The sequence below is a fragment of the Numida meleagris genome, chromosome 4, assembly GCF_002078875.1.
Source record: "Numida meleagris isolate 19003 breed g44 Domestic line chromosome 4, NumMel1.0, whole genome shotgun sequence".
Classification (NCBI taxonomy): domain Eukaryota; kingdom Metazoa; phylum Chordata; class Aves; order Galliformes; family Numididae; genus Numida; species Numida meleagris.
The window spans coordinates 25,294,400-25,312,342 of record NC_034412.1 but is presented as its reverse complement, the minus strand read 5'-3'; the positions used below and the strand labels follow the sequence as shown (position 1 = coordinate 25,312,342).

Sequence of the window (17,943 nt, the reverse complement as noted above, 5' to 3'; positions counted from 1 at the left end):
ATGCTTTGTCAGGCATTATCTTCTGCTTTTTCCCCTGCAAACGTCTGCCCTTCTTTCTGACAAGTTATCCCTATTTCTAATCTGTCTGTACACCAGAGCCCTTTAAGGAAGTGTTATTTCTCACTCCAAAGCACTAATTGCCATTTTGTGCTGTGCAAGCCTAATTCCAGTGTCCTGACCGCCAGATGTAGCAATTTCTAAAAGAAGTATGCTCACAACGATTCTGTTAATCATGGTACACCTTTGATGGGAAGGAACTATCACTGCCCATACTTAACTGCCTAGGGAAATTGCAAAGACTACTAAATTACGTTCAAGGTAGTAATGCAGTTATGATACAATACTACAGGCCATAGTAATCAATTGTTAATTTAACAGCCCAAATATTTTACTAAATCCAAATGCAGAGTGGTGACTCATCCCAGTGTCCTGTATAACAGCTTAGGACAAAGTAAAAATCTAGACATTGCTTACAAGACTTTCTCTCCATATAATGTTAAAATTCTTCATCTTTGTGCTGTTTTTCTTCATGAACTGCTTTAAGAAACAGAGAAGTGCAATCATTTATTTCCTCAGTGCTACGCGTCCCATGGACTGTGATCTGCTGCAAAACTAGACAGCTACAAAGCTAAGAGATGCAGAAAATAAGAATGTTGAATTATTCCTTTGTTCTCATTGTAATCAGCAGAAAATAAGTTTCAGGGAATACACAAGTAAACATCAAAACGTCTCATGTATCTCATTTTATCCTGAGACATACATTTCTTCTGCTTTAAAATATTAACATTTGTAGAAGAGCAATAAGCTCTATGCCTTGGCATAGAAACCAGTGGGCTTGGAGACACACTAAACCCCTATTTTTAAAGTATCGCTAAATTTCTGATACTGATTTTGTGATTCACTCATTTCCCTTCAGTGGTCTGCAGCAAATCCCTGGATCCAAACATAGCCCTAGGAGAGGCCTAGACTGGTGTCATGGTTTTGTGATTTTCCGGTTATTGGTATTCCACATCATAACATCATGTAGTGGACATACCTAGTTCTCAGAAGAGAAGGACTACTACAGTCCCCACGGTACTTTGCTCCTTTGTTACCATTTTCCAGACGGAGGGAAAAGATAGAAGCTCGCAGTATAAAAACTTGCAGATCACGAGACCTCGTCCCTTTTTCCGCCGTCTCTCATCTTGGCAGCACCTCGCTCTCCAGCCGTCTTATCGTCGGTAGTAGAGTAAGGCCTACCTTGATTTTGGGACATTCTCTCTCTCTGTATTGGATTTATCAGCTTAAATTGTAATTATATTGTATTATAGTGTGTTGTTTTGCATTCCGATATTTTATTTAGTAAATTAGTTTGTTTCTCCTCAGATTGTTGCCGCTGTTCTTTGCTCTCAGGGCCATCTCCCTACCCTTTTCCCCTTTCCCCTTTTCCCGGGACGTGGGCCCTTGGGTCCCCCGTCCCCTTTGTCACGGAATCGGGCCTAACGCCCGTAAACCATTGACAACTGGTTTCAATTAAATGCACATGGGAAACCCTAATAACTGCAACCGTGTTTTGGCATGTAACTAAAGGAAGGACTGATGCCCAAATGTAACTTATAAGATACGTATTTGTCATTTTAAGTATCGCAGGCACTTCCACAGGGTAAATATTTTTCCTATGTTAGGACCAAATAACAGGGAGGCATGCTGAGAAGATAGCGTGGGAAAATTTTTCTCTTCCTGTTAGTCAAAGGCTATCTGTGAAAATATTCCATAGCAAGCCCAGCAGGGAGCCTCAGAGCACCTGATTCTTTGCCCCTCCATCATGCCCTCAGGCAGAAATAGCAGTTCTTGATTGTGGCGCATCCTCTCAACTTCACTATGGGTCCAAAACATAGCAAGTACCACCAACTAAATGCTTATAATGGAGGTGGTGCCCATGAAAACTCCAGCTACCTTAACTGTAGGAGCTCTTAAGGTTGACTGCTCACTGGCTTTAGATCTGAGGCAGAACTAGAGATATTTCACGGAAGTACAATCTGTTGTGTGTATCCACAACTCATTATTTAATTGTTTTCAGAACTCCTGATACTGAAGTGACATAATTGATGACATCGTAAGTGATCCAGGTACACAGAGGGGAAAGCAACTGAAACAGTGAGAACAAACAATAGCAAAAACTATCCAAAATATCCAGAAATTATTCACACACTTCTAAAGGAATATATTTTACATATAGCGTTTACCTTTAGTCTGCATTTGCAGTCCACGAAAGTACAGTATTTTAGCGAGCATCATAAGAAGAAAGCATATAAATAAATTGATGTCTTCAGCACTCTTTCTGTCATTTCAAGCATTAAAGCTTGACTTGCTGACAATAGTGTGAAGGAGTTAAATGCAAAGATCAAAGTCTTGTCCATAGTCAGTGGAATGTAAATTAGAATTCACAAAAGGCAAAGCATTGTGATTCTAGAATATGAAGCAGTTGTCAACTGCTATGGTTACTGATTCTTTCTGAATAACTACTTACAGCAGAATCTCTCAAGCTTACCAATGCATATAACTTTTCTTCTTTCAGTAGAGCTTTAACTTTCAGTGTGTGAAAAATTCAATTTTTGCTTAGCTCATAGTTTGGAAACACCAAAGAAAGAGAGTGAAAAAGAATTGTAACCCACTGTAATAAAAAAGAAATTAATAGCTTTTTATCTCGAAATATTTTTCACTGAAATTGTTAGCTAGTATTCATGACTTAACCAGGATTGCTACATCTTCTGTAATAAATGAAACAATAAACTTATTAAAACTACCAAACTGCCAATCCATGAAGTTATTTCTCCTTTGAATACCATGGTATGGATTAACTGTAAAGCATCCAGAGATGACCAAATAATTCTTCTGCTTCCTCAAAGACACGTATCTTGCTGAGTCTTGTATCTGCATATATTCATCTGATTGAAGTTGAATGTGCATGTTTATAAAACTGGCCCACAGGTTTGCCTAAACACCATTACTGTTTTCCAAAGATACTGGGGTGTCATAGAGGAATGAGTATAGTGCCTTATGACAGCGCATATGTTAAAAAACTCCCTTTGTGTTCAGAGTTTTACATTATAATGAACAGCAAGTTCTAGAAATGATGGAGTACTAAAAGCTTCCCTGAACTCTACAGATCTTAGAAAATTGTTTGAAAATTAGGTCTGCAGAAAGCAAAGTGTTTCACTAGTAGCTTTCAAGTGCAGAGTTTTTAAACGTAACATTTGTCACCTGTGACTTGTGTGTACAATGTCTACAAGATCATTTTCACACTGAAAATCACAGACAACTGCCTTTCATATTTATTCATGTTTTTAGGAACTCATGCCAACTCACACTGAAGTCAATAGTAAGCTTCTGGATATAGCAGGAATAGGATTAGTCTCTGTCAGTTCCGCCACTGATGTCACAAAAACACTGTCTTAGCTGTTTTCTTATTTTCAAAGCAAAATAAGCCCTTGGCCTTTGTTGTTCTGGGTTTTTGCATGTTGATGTGTAAATGTGATAGTAAACACACAACTGGTCCTCATTTGAGATTAAATATGATGCATGAGAAGCTAAAAGCAAGAATTTCTAATTAGTGAAGACAGTTTGTCCTGCAGCAGCAAGGTCATGGTGTTATAATTTTTCCGATAGGAAAAAAATATATATTGAAGAGTTGTATTCAACTAGAATATGTGGTTGAAGAGATGTTTTCACAGCCATCATGCAGTTACTGATACTGCTGTACCTAGAGGACAAGGCAAAGAAAACAGCTCTGAGGAAGAGATCCACCACTTTCCTAATTGTTCTCTTCCACAATATCCACAGGGCTGGACCAGAAGGCACCTTTCTTTTCAATTAAATAGTTACAGATGCCTTCTGCTACAAAACACAATTAAAAAGTTTAAGTTCAGGAACAAATTCAGGGTTTAATTACGGAGATAAATTACATGCATTTTGACCGTAGGGGCTCTTCTACTTTTCCCACAAAATTGTGCAACTCTGGGCAAGGTTCTCAGGTCTTTTTCCCCATTTGGAAAATACAGATAGTTATTCCTTTAATCAAGGCAAATGATTTTACCAGGGGAGTTGGATTTTTCATGAGACAAGGATCATATGAATAATACCAAACAACATGCTTGTGATCCAAACAAATGTGTTTTTAATGATATAGAGCCTGAACACTGCACAGTGTGAAACATAGTGTCAGGTTCCTTAAGTTATTCCACGTAAAGAACTTACAACTGTCCACAGTTCTTGATCTCACAACCTGTACAACTGCATTATCTGCAGTTACGTCAACATCACTGTACACCTACCAAAGCCTTAAACACTGAAGTTCTGCTGCATTTTTCAGATAGCAGTCTTTCTCATTGCAAACTAATGCTGATGAATATCTGCTGTTCTTTACTATGTGAGAGAAAAAAGGAGAGTAGGGAGATAAAGACAGAAAAAGGAATGAGGAAGAAAAATACAAGAAGGCAGAGAAGGACATAAAGATGAACAAATCCTTAACAAGAGAAACAATGAAACAGAAAAATTTCCAAAGGCCCTGACAGCTCTCTTAGTCTGGTATTTGCTTTTTCTCCACCACTGAAGGGAGGAAACTGTATCAGCACTTAGTTTGTAGTTCAAGGTGTGGCAGTTCAGCACTGGTTCAGCACAAGGTGTGGCACTTCAGCACTGGGAATCTTCGTGTTTCAGTCCTCAGGCAAAATGAACAAGCAACAGCTTGAGTGTCTTGCGTTAGAGGCTAGTGCTCCAAATCAGTGCATCAGAAAAAGACATAGCAGCACACAGATATGTGGAAATGACAGCTTCATAATGGATGTGAAGTGCCTGTTACCCCTGAAGGCTAAAACCTGAACCCTAAAGTGGTAGGTAAGGACTTTAGAGGATCTGGGCTGCATTGCTTTCACAGAGGTAATGGGGTCGTCTCAGATTTATTTCATTATGAAGCAAAACTAAGATCAAATGTAATTGTTAAATATATTTGTTGCAGCACATGAACTTCTGCAATGATAGATAAACTACCCAGCCATCCTAAAACTCACTTGAAGTTTGGGAGCTTTCCTACATTGCAGGCCCTTTAAAGTACTACTTCCCACTAATACGTTATACAGCACCCACTCTGTATTTACTATTCTCTGAATCTTTAAAATGGTATGCCAACCACAAACAGTTCTGATTTTGTTCACTGTGTTAAGGAACCACATCATTTTCAAATATCTTACCAAGATGGTTTCTGGAATAATAAGCGCAACTCTAAAGCTTTGCCTAAATGGTTCAGAAAGCTGTCACAGACTCTCCTTGGTCTTTATAGAAGCTCAGCTTCAAGGTAGAAACAATTTTAAAATAAATCATTATGAGGGTTAAGCAGGGGCCAGACAATAGAGTATCTCCAATTTGCAATGTTGCATATTTGTGCTCTGAATAGGATCTCTAAACCAGAACCAAAAACAGCTCTGTTGTTTCAGATGTGTAAAGGCATGGAGACCAGACAGTAAACTGAGATAAAACCCTTAAAATAAACCAAAATCAAGTTCTGGTCCTGGCATGTTCATATGTACTCTGAGAACTACCTCAAATAGATTTTGCATAATTGTTTTCCTGAAAAGAAATGCTCCTTTGAATGGAAAATTAAATTTATTGTTAACTGGTTTCTTTATCAAAGAAATCCCATGACAAGGAATAGGTTCCATCTTTGTGTGTATATGCACAGAAAGATGATGCTCTATTAGCAGTTCACTCTTTTTTTTCTAGAGATATATAAAATTTCACAACGAAAAGGCAAAGAGAACATGTTCATAGTCAGGGCAAAGGGAAGGAGTGGTAGGCATGAGTTCCCAGAGGATAAAAACAGACATCTAAGTATAAGGATAAAGAAGGGTAGTACTCCCTTCATGAAGAACTTCAAGTCAAAAAAAATATATATATCTTTAAGCCTCTTGGTATTTTGGAGCATCCAGAAATACCATGAATCTTATGGAGTTTGTACTCTCAGCATGTAAGAAATGGGAAGAAAGTATGTGTTATTTAAATAGTAGCATAAAAATTCTTTCTTGCATATTGATTCCAATGTTAAATAGACCAGCCATTTACAATACAGTATACTGCAGCAACTGCACTAAAAACTACATTTTTAAAAAAATACACTGGGTGTTTTTCTGCTCTCATTTCAGTTTCTTATCTCATTTCCTCCCTATTCCAATATGTTGCTAACTAAAATGTGTCCACAGTACGGGCAATGACGGATGTTCTTTTCCAGCTTTTACTACATATAAATCATAATCCTCTATTCCTTCAGTAATCCCTGTTCTTCGCTGCTTCAAATCTTATTTCAAAAGATACTTTCACCACTTAATTCCCTTCTGTCATTTAAATATATTTTTGCTTAGAAATTACTACTGCTTAGAACTGTAAGTTATTTCCAAAGAGAAATCAGAAGAGATGAAACCACATTCCCTACACTATAGCAATTAACAGTTAAAAACCAAACTTTATTCTTATTTCCTAGTACCACTCTCTACTCTTCTAAGGGAATAATATGTATCTTGTCATGATGCCCCCCATTCTCGAAAGTCTGGTATATTTGTGCATTTCAAACTCTGACTAAGCTGTGATTCCATCAGTTCTAAAATTTACCATTGGTGTGGCCAGTGACTTTTTCCACATTACTTGACTATCATGCTCCATCTCTCACAGATCCAGAGTGCATGACATGCAGAGTAAGTGCAGAGCTCATCTAAGCTGATGCTAATTTCCAGATCAGCTGTAGATTTTCAGTGTCAAACAATAGATGTAGTCTCTGTCTCATGAGCCTATTAAAATGTTTTGGAAGCTATACCTAACTCACAACTAAAAGATGCATCTCTTCTATGGTATTTCATTTCCACCACACAATCAAATGTTTCTGTCGGAGAAAGGAACTACTGAATAACATTTCAGCAATCAAGAAGGCCACAATTCAGTTAGTGACACTGATATTTGGTCAGCACATGAAAATTCCTAAGGAGACTTTGCTTTAACTGAAACACTGTTATTTAACTTTCTGTCTGATGAGATTATCCTTGGACAGAGTGCTTAGCTGAGAAATTGTGCCAATGTAATCTTGCATTCTGCTGGAGTTACTGCTTTTTCTCTATCACCAATGCTAGGTGTATTATTTAACTTTGCAAAAGACCCAAATTAAGATCAGGGACATATACAAATGTATAGTAAAAGACTATTATTTGGGTTGAAGAACTTGCCCTCTGAATAGCAAAGACAGAAAAATGGGATACAAAGTGTTACTATGCCTCTTTTAAAAGTGGGGCAATGAGATATGCCAGAGATCACAAAGGAAAGGCCACAGTTGGACTAAGGAGTGAATCTGTCTCTCCTGAACTGAGTTGCTCTAGTTTTCTTCTCTAGAAGTTCATTCAATCTAAAATTAATTGTGATCATTCCTGTCATGATTTTCTGACATTTTTGATAAAAAAAATAGTTGGTTCCACACTGTCCAAAAGCCTTCTTAAGTTTCTTAAGCCCCAAAACAATCCTTCCTTTCATATCATTCTCCCCATATGGAAATTTTAAAATACTGACTTTAAACATGCTTTGTGAATTCTGTGGACTAATGGCTATTTTCACCGAAATTTGAACAGTTTTTTCGATTAACTGAGTATTTTTCTCAACAAGAGGCCAATGGTTTTGCACTCACAGCTTGTCCGTGCAAATGGAAAACTATGAAGAAAAAAGAAAAAAGGTAAATTAAAAGTTAGATTGATACATGCTTTCTCTAAAGACATGGAAATTTTGCCATTTTTAGCAGTTCTATTTCAAACAGCAACTGCAACAAATATTTTAGGCTCCAGAGTGCCTGCAGCCAAGACTACAGAGCCACACAGCTTTTAGCTGACACCCCTCCTTGCTAACATGACAGCTACTGGGTACACCGTCCTCTGTTTTCAAAATGTATAATTAATCATGAGGAAATGCAAAATCCCAGTTTTTCCAAGTAACAAACTAGAAATCTTGCTGAGGTGTTCTGCCAATGCCTTTTACAATGCTCTCTCATGTGTGAAGGGTTTCTGCATTTGCCGAAGAGAAATCCACTCTCCTTGAACAGCTTTTGTCAGTTTCCATCTGTATCAAGCACCAAGTGAAATGCAAGGTTAAAATGAAATTAAACATGTTTACCTCAGATAACATTAGAAAGAGAGTTTCTTCTATACAGTGTATTCCTGTTTAATATGCCATAGAAAAACCTAGGATCTCAAAAACTGTACTATTGCTGATTAAAATTGGAGAGTGCAGCAACCACTGTGTGTGGCACCACAGGAACTGCCTTTTACTGCACCCTCTGGAATCCGTGACGTTCTAGAATTAAACTGCACTAAAACCATCAGCAGGATCCCCACAAAATATCATTTCTCCAAAAGACTGGTTAATTTTCATTCTGAATATCTTAGAATTGGGCCAAGGAAGAGGTTCACTTCATAAGCGTATGTTTGTTTCAATTTCCATTTGTGGGGAAAGAAAAAGATTTTTACAGTAAGAAATTTTTACTCGCACTGAAACAGGTGGATGACTTGCATGGAATATGCCCTGTAACCCTATGATACAAATAGCTGTCTGAGGGCTAGATTCCACAATGCCTGATAAAATCTTTGGAACTGCCTTCAGCCTCTTCCATGATAATGCACACACCCTGCTTTCTATATTACAATCCACACAATTAAAGCTCTATTCCTGAGCCACTGCATGGCTGACCTATTTTCTATATGGACTTAGCTGAAACAATCAACGGGCATAGCCATGCATAAAGTGCAAGTCATAGGCAAACAGTCCCAACAGACAGCTTCAGGCAGTCCTGTGCCCCACAGCCACATGCTCAGGTGCAGTCCTTCAGGTATTTTTTGCCTTGCCCAAAGGCAGAGAAAAAATACTTGGCACTCAAAAAGGGAGAGCACAGTATCCTCTACACAGTGGTGAGAGGTACAGTCAGTGGGGGGATGGTGAAAGAAGCGCCCTCTCAGACATAGTATGTAAGGTTTCTGCTTGCTTATCAGCTAGGTTCAGTATGTTGCCTGTGGGAAAGCAGCCTGCTGGTGCTGATTTACATTTGCCTGAATACTACTACTACTAGCAGGGCACCATTCTCTTGGAACAGCTACTTCTGGAATGAATATGCAAGAATAGAATCAATCCATGGCTTAGCTTTGAGAAACACAAAGAACAAACTGAAAGAGTTGGAGCGGTGAAAACAAGAATAACATCTGTAAATCAAGAATCATGAATTCAAGAACAAGGGTAATGCTGCCAGGTTCAAGGAGCAGGGATAGTTCTTAAAAGTAACCTTGAGACTGAAGTACGAAAGGGCTATTTCAATAAAACAAGAGAGCTAGGTAGACTACCCTGCACTTAAACATGAAAGCTGTAATCTTAGCAGAGGCAATGATTCCATTTAACCAAACTATCATAAGAAATATAAATGAAAAATAAGTGTGAGTATCACAAAAAACCTACACTCTCATAAAGCGAAGTTCTTTCAAAGGTTGGAAGCCTGTGGAAGTGCTACACTTCAAGTTTGTTTCGATTCTGCAGCAGTGAAGAGGACATGGTGAGACCTCTTTATAGAGAAGTAAAATGAATTCCTAGTAAACATCTTTGCTCTTAATTAGGTAATGAAGCAGCAGAACAACTGACATCAATGGAATCTGCCCTCCTCAACAAATGAATAAATTAAAACAAACAAATAAATAAATGAAATAGCAGCATAAGGCAGATTGCTCTAAACTCCATATCTACCAAAATAAATAAGGATACTCTATGAACTATAGGGCTTAAATGAACCAGATTGACTAGGAAACACTATCACCGATCCAGCAGTGGCATCGCCTGAGTAGGACAACCTAAGAATTGGAAATAGAGGATGCTACAAAATGAATAGCAATTGATACTTGTGTTACAAGTTAGAAGATTCTTTAGAGATATTAACATGGTCTTTTCAATTGATTCATAGATCAATAAGCAGAAATCTAATAAAAAACCTGCCATCTCCAGCAAATTTTCCTGTCTTTTTTAGGAAAAAAAAAAAACACAATAAAAAAAAAAACTAAACAAACAAAAAAGGGCCAACAGTGGTTTAAACCCTAGCATTACCCCATTTATGCATGTGCATAAATCCTATTGGCATTTTAAAACTGAACACATATTAATACTCTGTCCTGAACAGCATTTCTTTCTTGTAAAAAGTCTTATACCTGAACATTGATATGATAAACCTGATTCGCTACCAACTGGTACAACTAGTCATGAAAGACTCACTGAATACTTAGTATATATACAGCTCAGATGCTCAAAACATGATGAAAGTAATGTTCAAAGTAATGTCAAATGTGAGATTTGACTCAATTTAAACTTCAAGTGCTAAAAAACATAATGGAAATACTAGGCATTTAAATAAATGCAGTGAATTTTAATAAACACATGAAGACTTTGAAAAAGGAAATAGTGCAGAGAGCACAAGGAACTCCAGCAAAGAAATTCTAACGCAGGCTCTGAATAGCTTAATTTCCAGTTACTAATAAAATAGACAAGGTGAAACAATGATTTCTAGATATCATTACCAAAAAAAAAAAAAAAAAAAAATCCCTAAAATATATTCTGTAGTTTCTGATAACTATTTTAAAACCTTTTTAAAAAAAAATATACAGAATTTTACTTCACTAAATAAATTTATACAAAAAATGCAAACCTGTTTGTCTACAAAGGAGATAGAAAAAGTGGCCAAGTACCTTGTAACACATATACCCTTGCTTGTAACTTAGAATGCTGTATCTGTTTCCTAAGATTACTGTAGTGCTTGATATTCTTCTTTTTATTTTCTTTAACATGATTTACATCATCTTTTGCTGAAACAGCTCTTTTTGGTTAAAAGGAAAAATAGCTGCTTTTTCTACAGAATCTACCTGGAGTTCTTGGACTGCTCTCTTTGCTTCTCAGGATTTTCAGACAGACAGCAATCATCTTCAGTGACTGTGACATTACCTTTTATTACATGACATAGCCAGGTTTTGATCGTTATTGATGTTTTGAGCATTTTTTGATAAACTCTTATTTACATTTTGATTTCACTACGGGATCTGTTTTGAAACAGAGTGTCATAGAGTGGTTATAGACATATTTTTAAATAAACATTCACCAGACTAAGACAAACACAGAAGACTTTAGTACTTAGTTCTATGGACACAACACAAATGCCAGCCCTGACTTCTCATTTTCCTTTTTATTCCATAGTTCTCTATCTACCGCACACTCAGACAGGTAACTGAACCAATGGGACAAGGGATGGTGAACCATTTTGTTGATTACGGCAAAAAAGTGGATCAAAAATAACACTACAGCACTAAATTCCAGTTTCTCCTGCAGTGTTTGTCTCATAATCTTGCACTGCCATGAGTCATAAGAGCTGTAGGCTACACAATTTCACAAAACAAACAAACACAAGAGATCTCAAGATATGGTTTCCTTTCTCCTTTCTTACTTTTCCTGGATAATTTTGATCAGCATGATATCAGCAATTGCTTTTCTCTTCTGAGAATGTGCAGTGTAAAGTCTTTTATATCACCACTGTAGCATTTCTCATGCTCCCTCAAAATCATCTAGTTCATTTAAGGTTCTTGGTATTGACAAAGCAAAAGAGTACTCATCAGAGCTATGAGCGTACCTTCTGATGTAGTGCTCCAGAGCAACGCAAATCAAGCAAGAAAATTCACAGTGAAGAGAACACCCATGTATACATTTGTAACATATTTTCACATATTCCCTTCAGTTGCCTAAATTTTCTGATTAACTATGTAAAATAGCCTGCTACTGGAATCTCCTTCTAGCATGAGCTGTCACCACCTTTTGCTCCTAATGCTAGGAAGGAGTGGACCTATTTATGCGATTTGAAGCATACATTTCCTTGCTCCTACTTTCTGCAATTTGGAAACAAATTACCTTATCCTTATCTACAAGAAAAGGGAGTGGCTTCATTGGGAATTCTCTCTTAGGAAAAACTAAAAGATTATGCCATTTCCAAAAAAGTAAAACACTTTCTTCTACTAACAGCAAGATAACTGAACACTTGCTCTTGTTTTGTTGCAGTTTACACTAATGAATAATTGTTCCATTACAACTGTTGTCTGAGACTTTACAATAGAAAATATGAGTGAATAAACATGTCTTTTCCCTACTAATATTTCATCTATCTAAAGTTTGAGCACATCTCTTCAGACCTACTTATACGTAGCACAATGTAATCTATATTGCAGTGGAAGTGAATGGGCTCAATACAGCATTCCATACCCGTTCATTTCACACCAATACAGCAATATCAATACCATATCTTCACACAGGGCATTTTTTTCCTGTTCATTCGTCTTTTGGACATAATTAAGCCACCTCAATCTCTACACAGCAGAAGCAACCAGCTCTGAAAATAAAGCCGTTGTAGGAGTAGCATTGGATGAAGCATGGGAAAGTATACATGATAGATAAAAGGTATTCCTTTGCATTTGAGAGAAAAACTTCTCAAGCGTCACAAATGGTTACAGATGGAGATGAGATAAGAGAGCTTGCCTAATTGTGAAGCAGTACAGCCAGTCCGAATGGCTGCAGTCAGCTCGGCGGGCACTATCGGCTAGCGAATTCTTACAAATCCGCACAATGCACAAAGGCCCCCGGTGGCTCGAGCCCTGCGTCGCCTCTCCGATCGCTCCCGGCGCCGAACCGCACCGTACTGCGCTCCAGCTCACGTTTGGTTGAGGGGCTCTGGCCGAGGGGCTCCCCGCGCCCCCCGTTGCCGGGGATCTCCCCCCCGCCGCCCGCCCGCCCGCCAGCCCGAGCCCCCCTGCCCGGCTCTGCCCGGCCCGCGTTCCACAGCGCCCCGTCCCAGAGCTGTCCAGGGTCCCCGCCGCGCCGCGCCGCGCCGCGCCGCGCCGCGCCCCGCATCGCATCGCGCCCCAGTGCTCACTCACCATGGCGCGAGTGCTGCCCACGGCCACGCGGAGGACTCCAGGCACTGCTCCGCTGCGCTCCCCGGACAAGGTGTATTTGGGGAGCGGGCGCGGCGCGAGGCCGGCCCGGGGCGGGGGGGGTGGAGGCCCTGCGGGAGGGGCCTCCCCGCGGGCCCAATCAGGGCGGCCCGGGCGGCCCCGAGCCGAGGCGGGGGCGGTCTGAGGGGACGCGTGCGGCCTCAGCGCCGCCAGCTCCTTCCTTTCCCGGCGGCCCGGCACTGCGCGGCCCCGCGCCCTGGCCTGAGCAGGGCGAGAAATGTCCGCCTACGCGGAGCCGGGAGCTCCTGGTCGCGGGTTCCACCGGAGCAGGAGTCGGTGTCACCCGAGGTGGCGGGAGGCTGCGACTATTGGAGGTCTTTTCCACGCGAGTGTCCGTCTGAATGCTCTCCGGTGTGACAGTCGGGTGCTACCATCTTCGTTTTGTGCGCAGTTTCCTGGCAGAGCTTTGATTTACTTGTTGCTGGCGATAGTCTGCATCTTTACATATATAGTATACACATTTTCACTATAGCTTTGATGTGTGAGGATTGTAACCAACAGTTAAGCAATGAGGAAGGGAAACCACCTTTCCCAGTAAAACTAAACGGAGAAAAGTGATTTAAACAATTTCAGAATAGTGACATACCAAGTCGAACTTGATTTAGAACACTAATTCATCAAATACTTTTTATAGAGCTACCTAAGTCTGAAATCGTACTCTTAATTCTTGAATGTCAGCAATGAAACACAGCTTCACAATTCTGAAATCTCCACTAATGGAGCCCTGGAAGCCCTGGTCGGAAATGTTAATTGTGGTGGGCTGGGACCATTAGCACTGACCAGCCTCCCAGCAGGATTATTGCTCTATGAAGTCACATGGGAGCAAACAGAAGATTTCACCAAGAAAAACAGCTGTGGTGTGCTGAAGGATGGGTTTGTGGGAGATCCATACCCACAGAAAATCATAGGGTATCATCTCTTGTACCTTAACAAGCTTGTGTTGAAGACAGAGCTGGAATCAACTAAAACAAAGCCGACATATCTTTGAGTAGTTTTGAGCACATCACCTGTACATGAGAGGGGTACAAAATATCAAGATGTGAATGATTTGTTGCCTTCTTGGCTATCAGAGCTGAAAAATGGTTTCATAGCTATGTCTGCTTCATGCTGTTCTTCCCTCCCTGCTGTGTTGACAGAGGACAGACCTGACAGCTGCAATAAAGCGACCGATGAATTCCTTCAACCACCAGATAGTCAGCAGAAAATAATCTGCCAAAGCCCATTTTCTTGCTATTTCTGCAGTTATCAACAGGCAACGTGGAGCTTAGTTGAGTGCTAACTAGACTGAGACATACTTTACCTGATAAAATTACTGAATTAATAAATAGTGCATTGATAGAGTCTCTCGCCTCTACAAAGGGCAGTCTCACAGCAAGGTACAGTCATGCCAAAGTTTGCTCTCATTTGCAAATGTTCTCCTGCTCAGTGTCAGCTTCCTGATCCCAGGGAACCAGCTTTTGCCATAAGCAGCTGATACAAAGGATTTCTGTTACCAACTTCCTGTACCAAAAGGGATTAAGAGATTCAATGTGATGCGAATTTAGAGATGATGATCACTGCAGCGTGAACCTATTGTGCCTGGTGTAAGAAAGGTGGGTTTGGATGGGAGACATGCACCTGTAGGTCTCCTAGTACCCTTGAAATGCTGTTCACCCCTGCTGCACCATTCACTGTGTGTGCATCAGTAATGACTTGCAGACTTGCACTACATGAGACAAAGGAAAGACTGAAGAATAAGATCTTTGCAGTGAGGATTTGGAGGAAGAAAATTGTATTTCAAATTATATTATTTGAAGTATTAATCTAGGGCAGTGTTCTTTTTCCTTTAGTCTTTGAAAGTTAGTACTTCAAACAAAACTAGATTTGATAAATTTGTTTTGTAAGATCTTAGAAACACACACACAAAAAAGTTTCCATCAAGAAACACTTCTGTTACACTTCATAATGGCTGCATTTTCTTCAATTTCTTTTTTAAATTAGAGGTCTCTTTCTGAACAATAAAATGTAAATATTAGCTGTAATGCTGCTAGGATGTATGTGGAATCAAATAGATGAGCATCATCATTCAGAGCATAATTAACACATCTAAACTGCCATTTACTGGTATCTGCTGTGTTTAAACCAAGTTCTTAAAATTCTGTCTTGAAGAAGCATCTCCCAAATTTATCATCTCCTCCATGGAAACTGAAATTTCTGATAACAATTGAGAGAAAATATGGAAAGCTGAAGCCCAGAGCTGTGGAGCTGAACAACTATGGCTTAGCCTGGTTGGCTTCAGATAACAGCACTGTGGGGCTGGAGGTGCTGGCAGACCACAGAACTGCAAACTAAGGTTGGAAAGCACTTCCACCACTGATCTAGTGCTTCAGATCTGTTTGACCAGTGCTGAGCAGAGAGGAAGCACTGCCTCCCCTCAGCTGTTGGCACTGCTCTTCCTTATGCGGTCCATGCAAAATGTATTGCAGCCAAAATGATACTGAAGCTGTCCCCTTCAGTTAGTAATCCATTATTTATACAAAAATAATATTCATGTGGATACACTACGATGCACATTTTGGTTTTCAGCTTTTGAATCCAAGCTGGTCAACCAGATTTTTCATTGGCTTCCTGGATTGGTACACTTCTACTCTGTGGATTACTAAACACAGGAGCAATATGGCCATATTCTTGTGTCTTCACTGAAGGCACGAGCTAACCCAGTTGTTCCTTGACTATAACATTTTCCTTTGTAACTTTAATTAACTTTTTTATCATGTTCCTAGTTTGTGATTGTAATTTAAACCACACCCCTAAAATCATACATATTCAGTACTGCCATTCAAAGACAAATTTTGGAGACTGACAAGAGGTTTCCATTCCAGTGCAGGGGAGGTGCACATGACACAGAAAGGTGACAGTCACTTGATCCATGGCACTTGTAGTCAAATTAGGCTTTGCAGAACAAGAAATGACAATGATTCTTGAAGGTGGATGAGCACATGAAAACCTTAAAAAAAATCATATCATACAAGGTGTCTTCTTAAGATCCTTCTAAAATCAATGTAAGTGCCAAAAGATGTGCTGCAAACTGTAGAGTTAATTTAATTTTGCATCTAAAATGCATCAAAACTTAAATTAACTGTGGATTTGGGGTCTAACTTCCACCTGGTTAGAATTCCTTTATTGTTTAACTTGTTCTTGCTATAGAGAGTTGTAAACTGTGGAGAACATACTACTCATGATGTGCCTGAAGGGACCTACTGGGTCTTTTATTGAAATTATAGCAAATTCAGAAGAGGTTTCAATGATTTATTCACATCTAACTCATTTTCACCAAATAATGTTTATTTGCAAAGAAAATTTAAGTCTGTCTTGAAGAAAGGTTTTGTTTCAATGAATAAATGAAAACACAAGTGGTTCCACATTTCTTCTTAGACTATGTATACATGAAGGCAACCTGTCCTGGGACATGTGGTTTCCAAGGATCAAAAAGATTTTTGTTGCTGTTGCTGTTTTTCTTGGTAAACTACTCTTTCCTGAAGGACTGTCTAGATTTATGAGGTGGCCTGTGACAATATGTCTGTAGGTTGTATAGAAATACAATTCTGTGAAGTTCTTATGATGATTTACCATGAAGAGTCAAATAAATACTATGATGGCTCTAACTGCAGTGACAGATAAATGGGATTCTCAGTCTTCTCCATTGGAAATTACAGGTAGTCAGACTTCCTGTGGAAACATCTTCCTGCCGGTCAGATTTGCTCTCTTGCACAAAATTCTTAAGTCAGAAGATTGATGGTTTGTGCTGATCAAGTATTAGTACCTGTTTTTAGGCAGAGCAGCAATGACACTTGGCCAGAGGATAAGTTTCTTTCACTTCTGAAGTCATATTTAGGAAGCTCTCAACTTAAAATACAAGTTCCAGCTTGAGTAATTGCAAACTCTTTGCATCCTCCTCTAATTTAAATTGTTACAGAATCCTTCCTGTCCCAAGTGACAGGATTGTTATGAAATCTTTGTCATGCGTTGTACTAAACATAGGCTATGTCTATGCTGTGTAATCCAAAAATCATTTTTCACCTCCTAGTTCCAGGTGTATGCCCCGATGACACCCTTACTTTCTCTTGGATGAGCTCTGCAAATGCATTCTTTTCTACTGTGCTTTGATTTCCGTGAGAAGAGAGCTTAGGCAGGCAGGGAGGCGGATAGGAAGGGAGCTGCAGAGTGCTCCCACAGAGAGAACTGAGCTCAAGGAATTAGGGTTGCAGAGATCAAGGGCCATAAAGTGCATTTATGCTGCAGTAAATTTTAGCTTGTTTCACCTTAGTGAATTGATTCTTGTAGGTACAGGAATTCAAATCTAGCAAATGCTTTGGTATCTGTTTAGATAACAGTTGACATATTAAAGAATAGATCTATCTACTTAATGTATTTCTTACAGCTGGGAATATATCAGTATATCAAATTTTGGTGGAAAACTTGTGCTGAGACAGTGCAGTTATTGCAGACTGAGTTCTTCACTATTTAACAGCTTTTTGCTGATCTAGTAAGTCAGCTATTATGCAGAACAAATATTTATTTCTAAACTGCTCGTGTTTGAAAAACATTTGCTGTATGCAGTGCTATGTGCATACAGTCTGAATATTAGCTTCATTCAAATGTTGAACTGATGTAGGAAGAAAAACCTTTGCAGAAGCTGGCAGTCATGTCTGAGGCGCTCATTTTAACTGCTGTCTTAGCATTACTGAGAATGAGATTATTATTTTTGTGCACAACGATAGTATTAATTCTGTATTTTAGTCTCTGATCTAGATTAGATAAAGTTGCATGATTACTTCATTATAAAAATTACTCCTTCACTGTTTGTCAAGGAAAGTCTGTTTGA

At 39.2% G+C, this 17,943-nt stretch overlaps 1 protein-coding gene across 4 annotated transcripts in view; it reads right to left on the bottom strand.

The window, feature by feature from the left end:
* The window catches only part of GUCY1A3 (guanylate cyclase 1 soluble subunit alpha), a 32,536-nt gene extending 19,407 nt beyond the window's left edge, over window positions 1-13,129 (bottom strand). For 3 of the 4 annotated variants that reach the window (XM_021395239.1, XM_021395240.1, XM_021395241.1), the window contains exon 1: window positions 13,002-13,129. Coding sequence is in view for 1 of the 4 variants with exons in the window: in XM_021395242.1 (XP_021250917.1) it covers window positions 13,002-13,004 (3 nt within the window). In the remaining 3 variants the exon portion in view is untranslated. The remainder of the gene's footprint in view (window positions 1-13,001) is intronic. The other variant, XM_021395242.1, reaches the window with a different exon arrangement.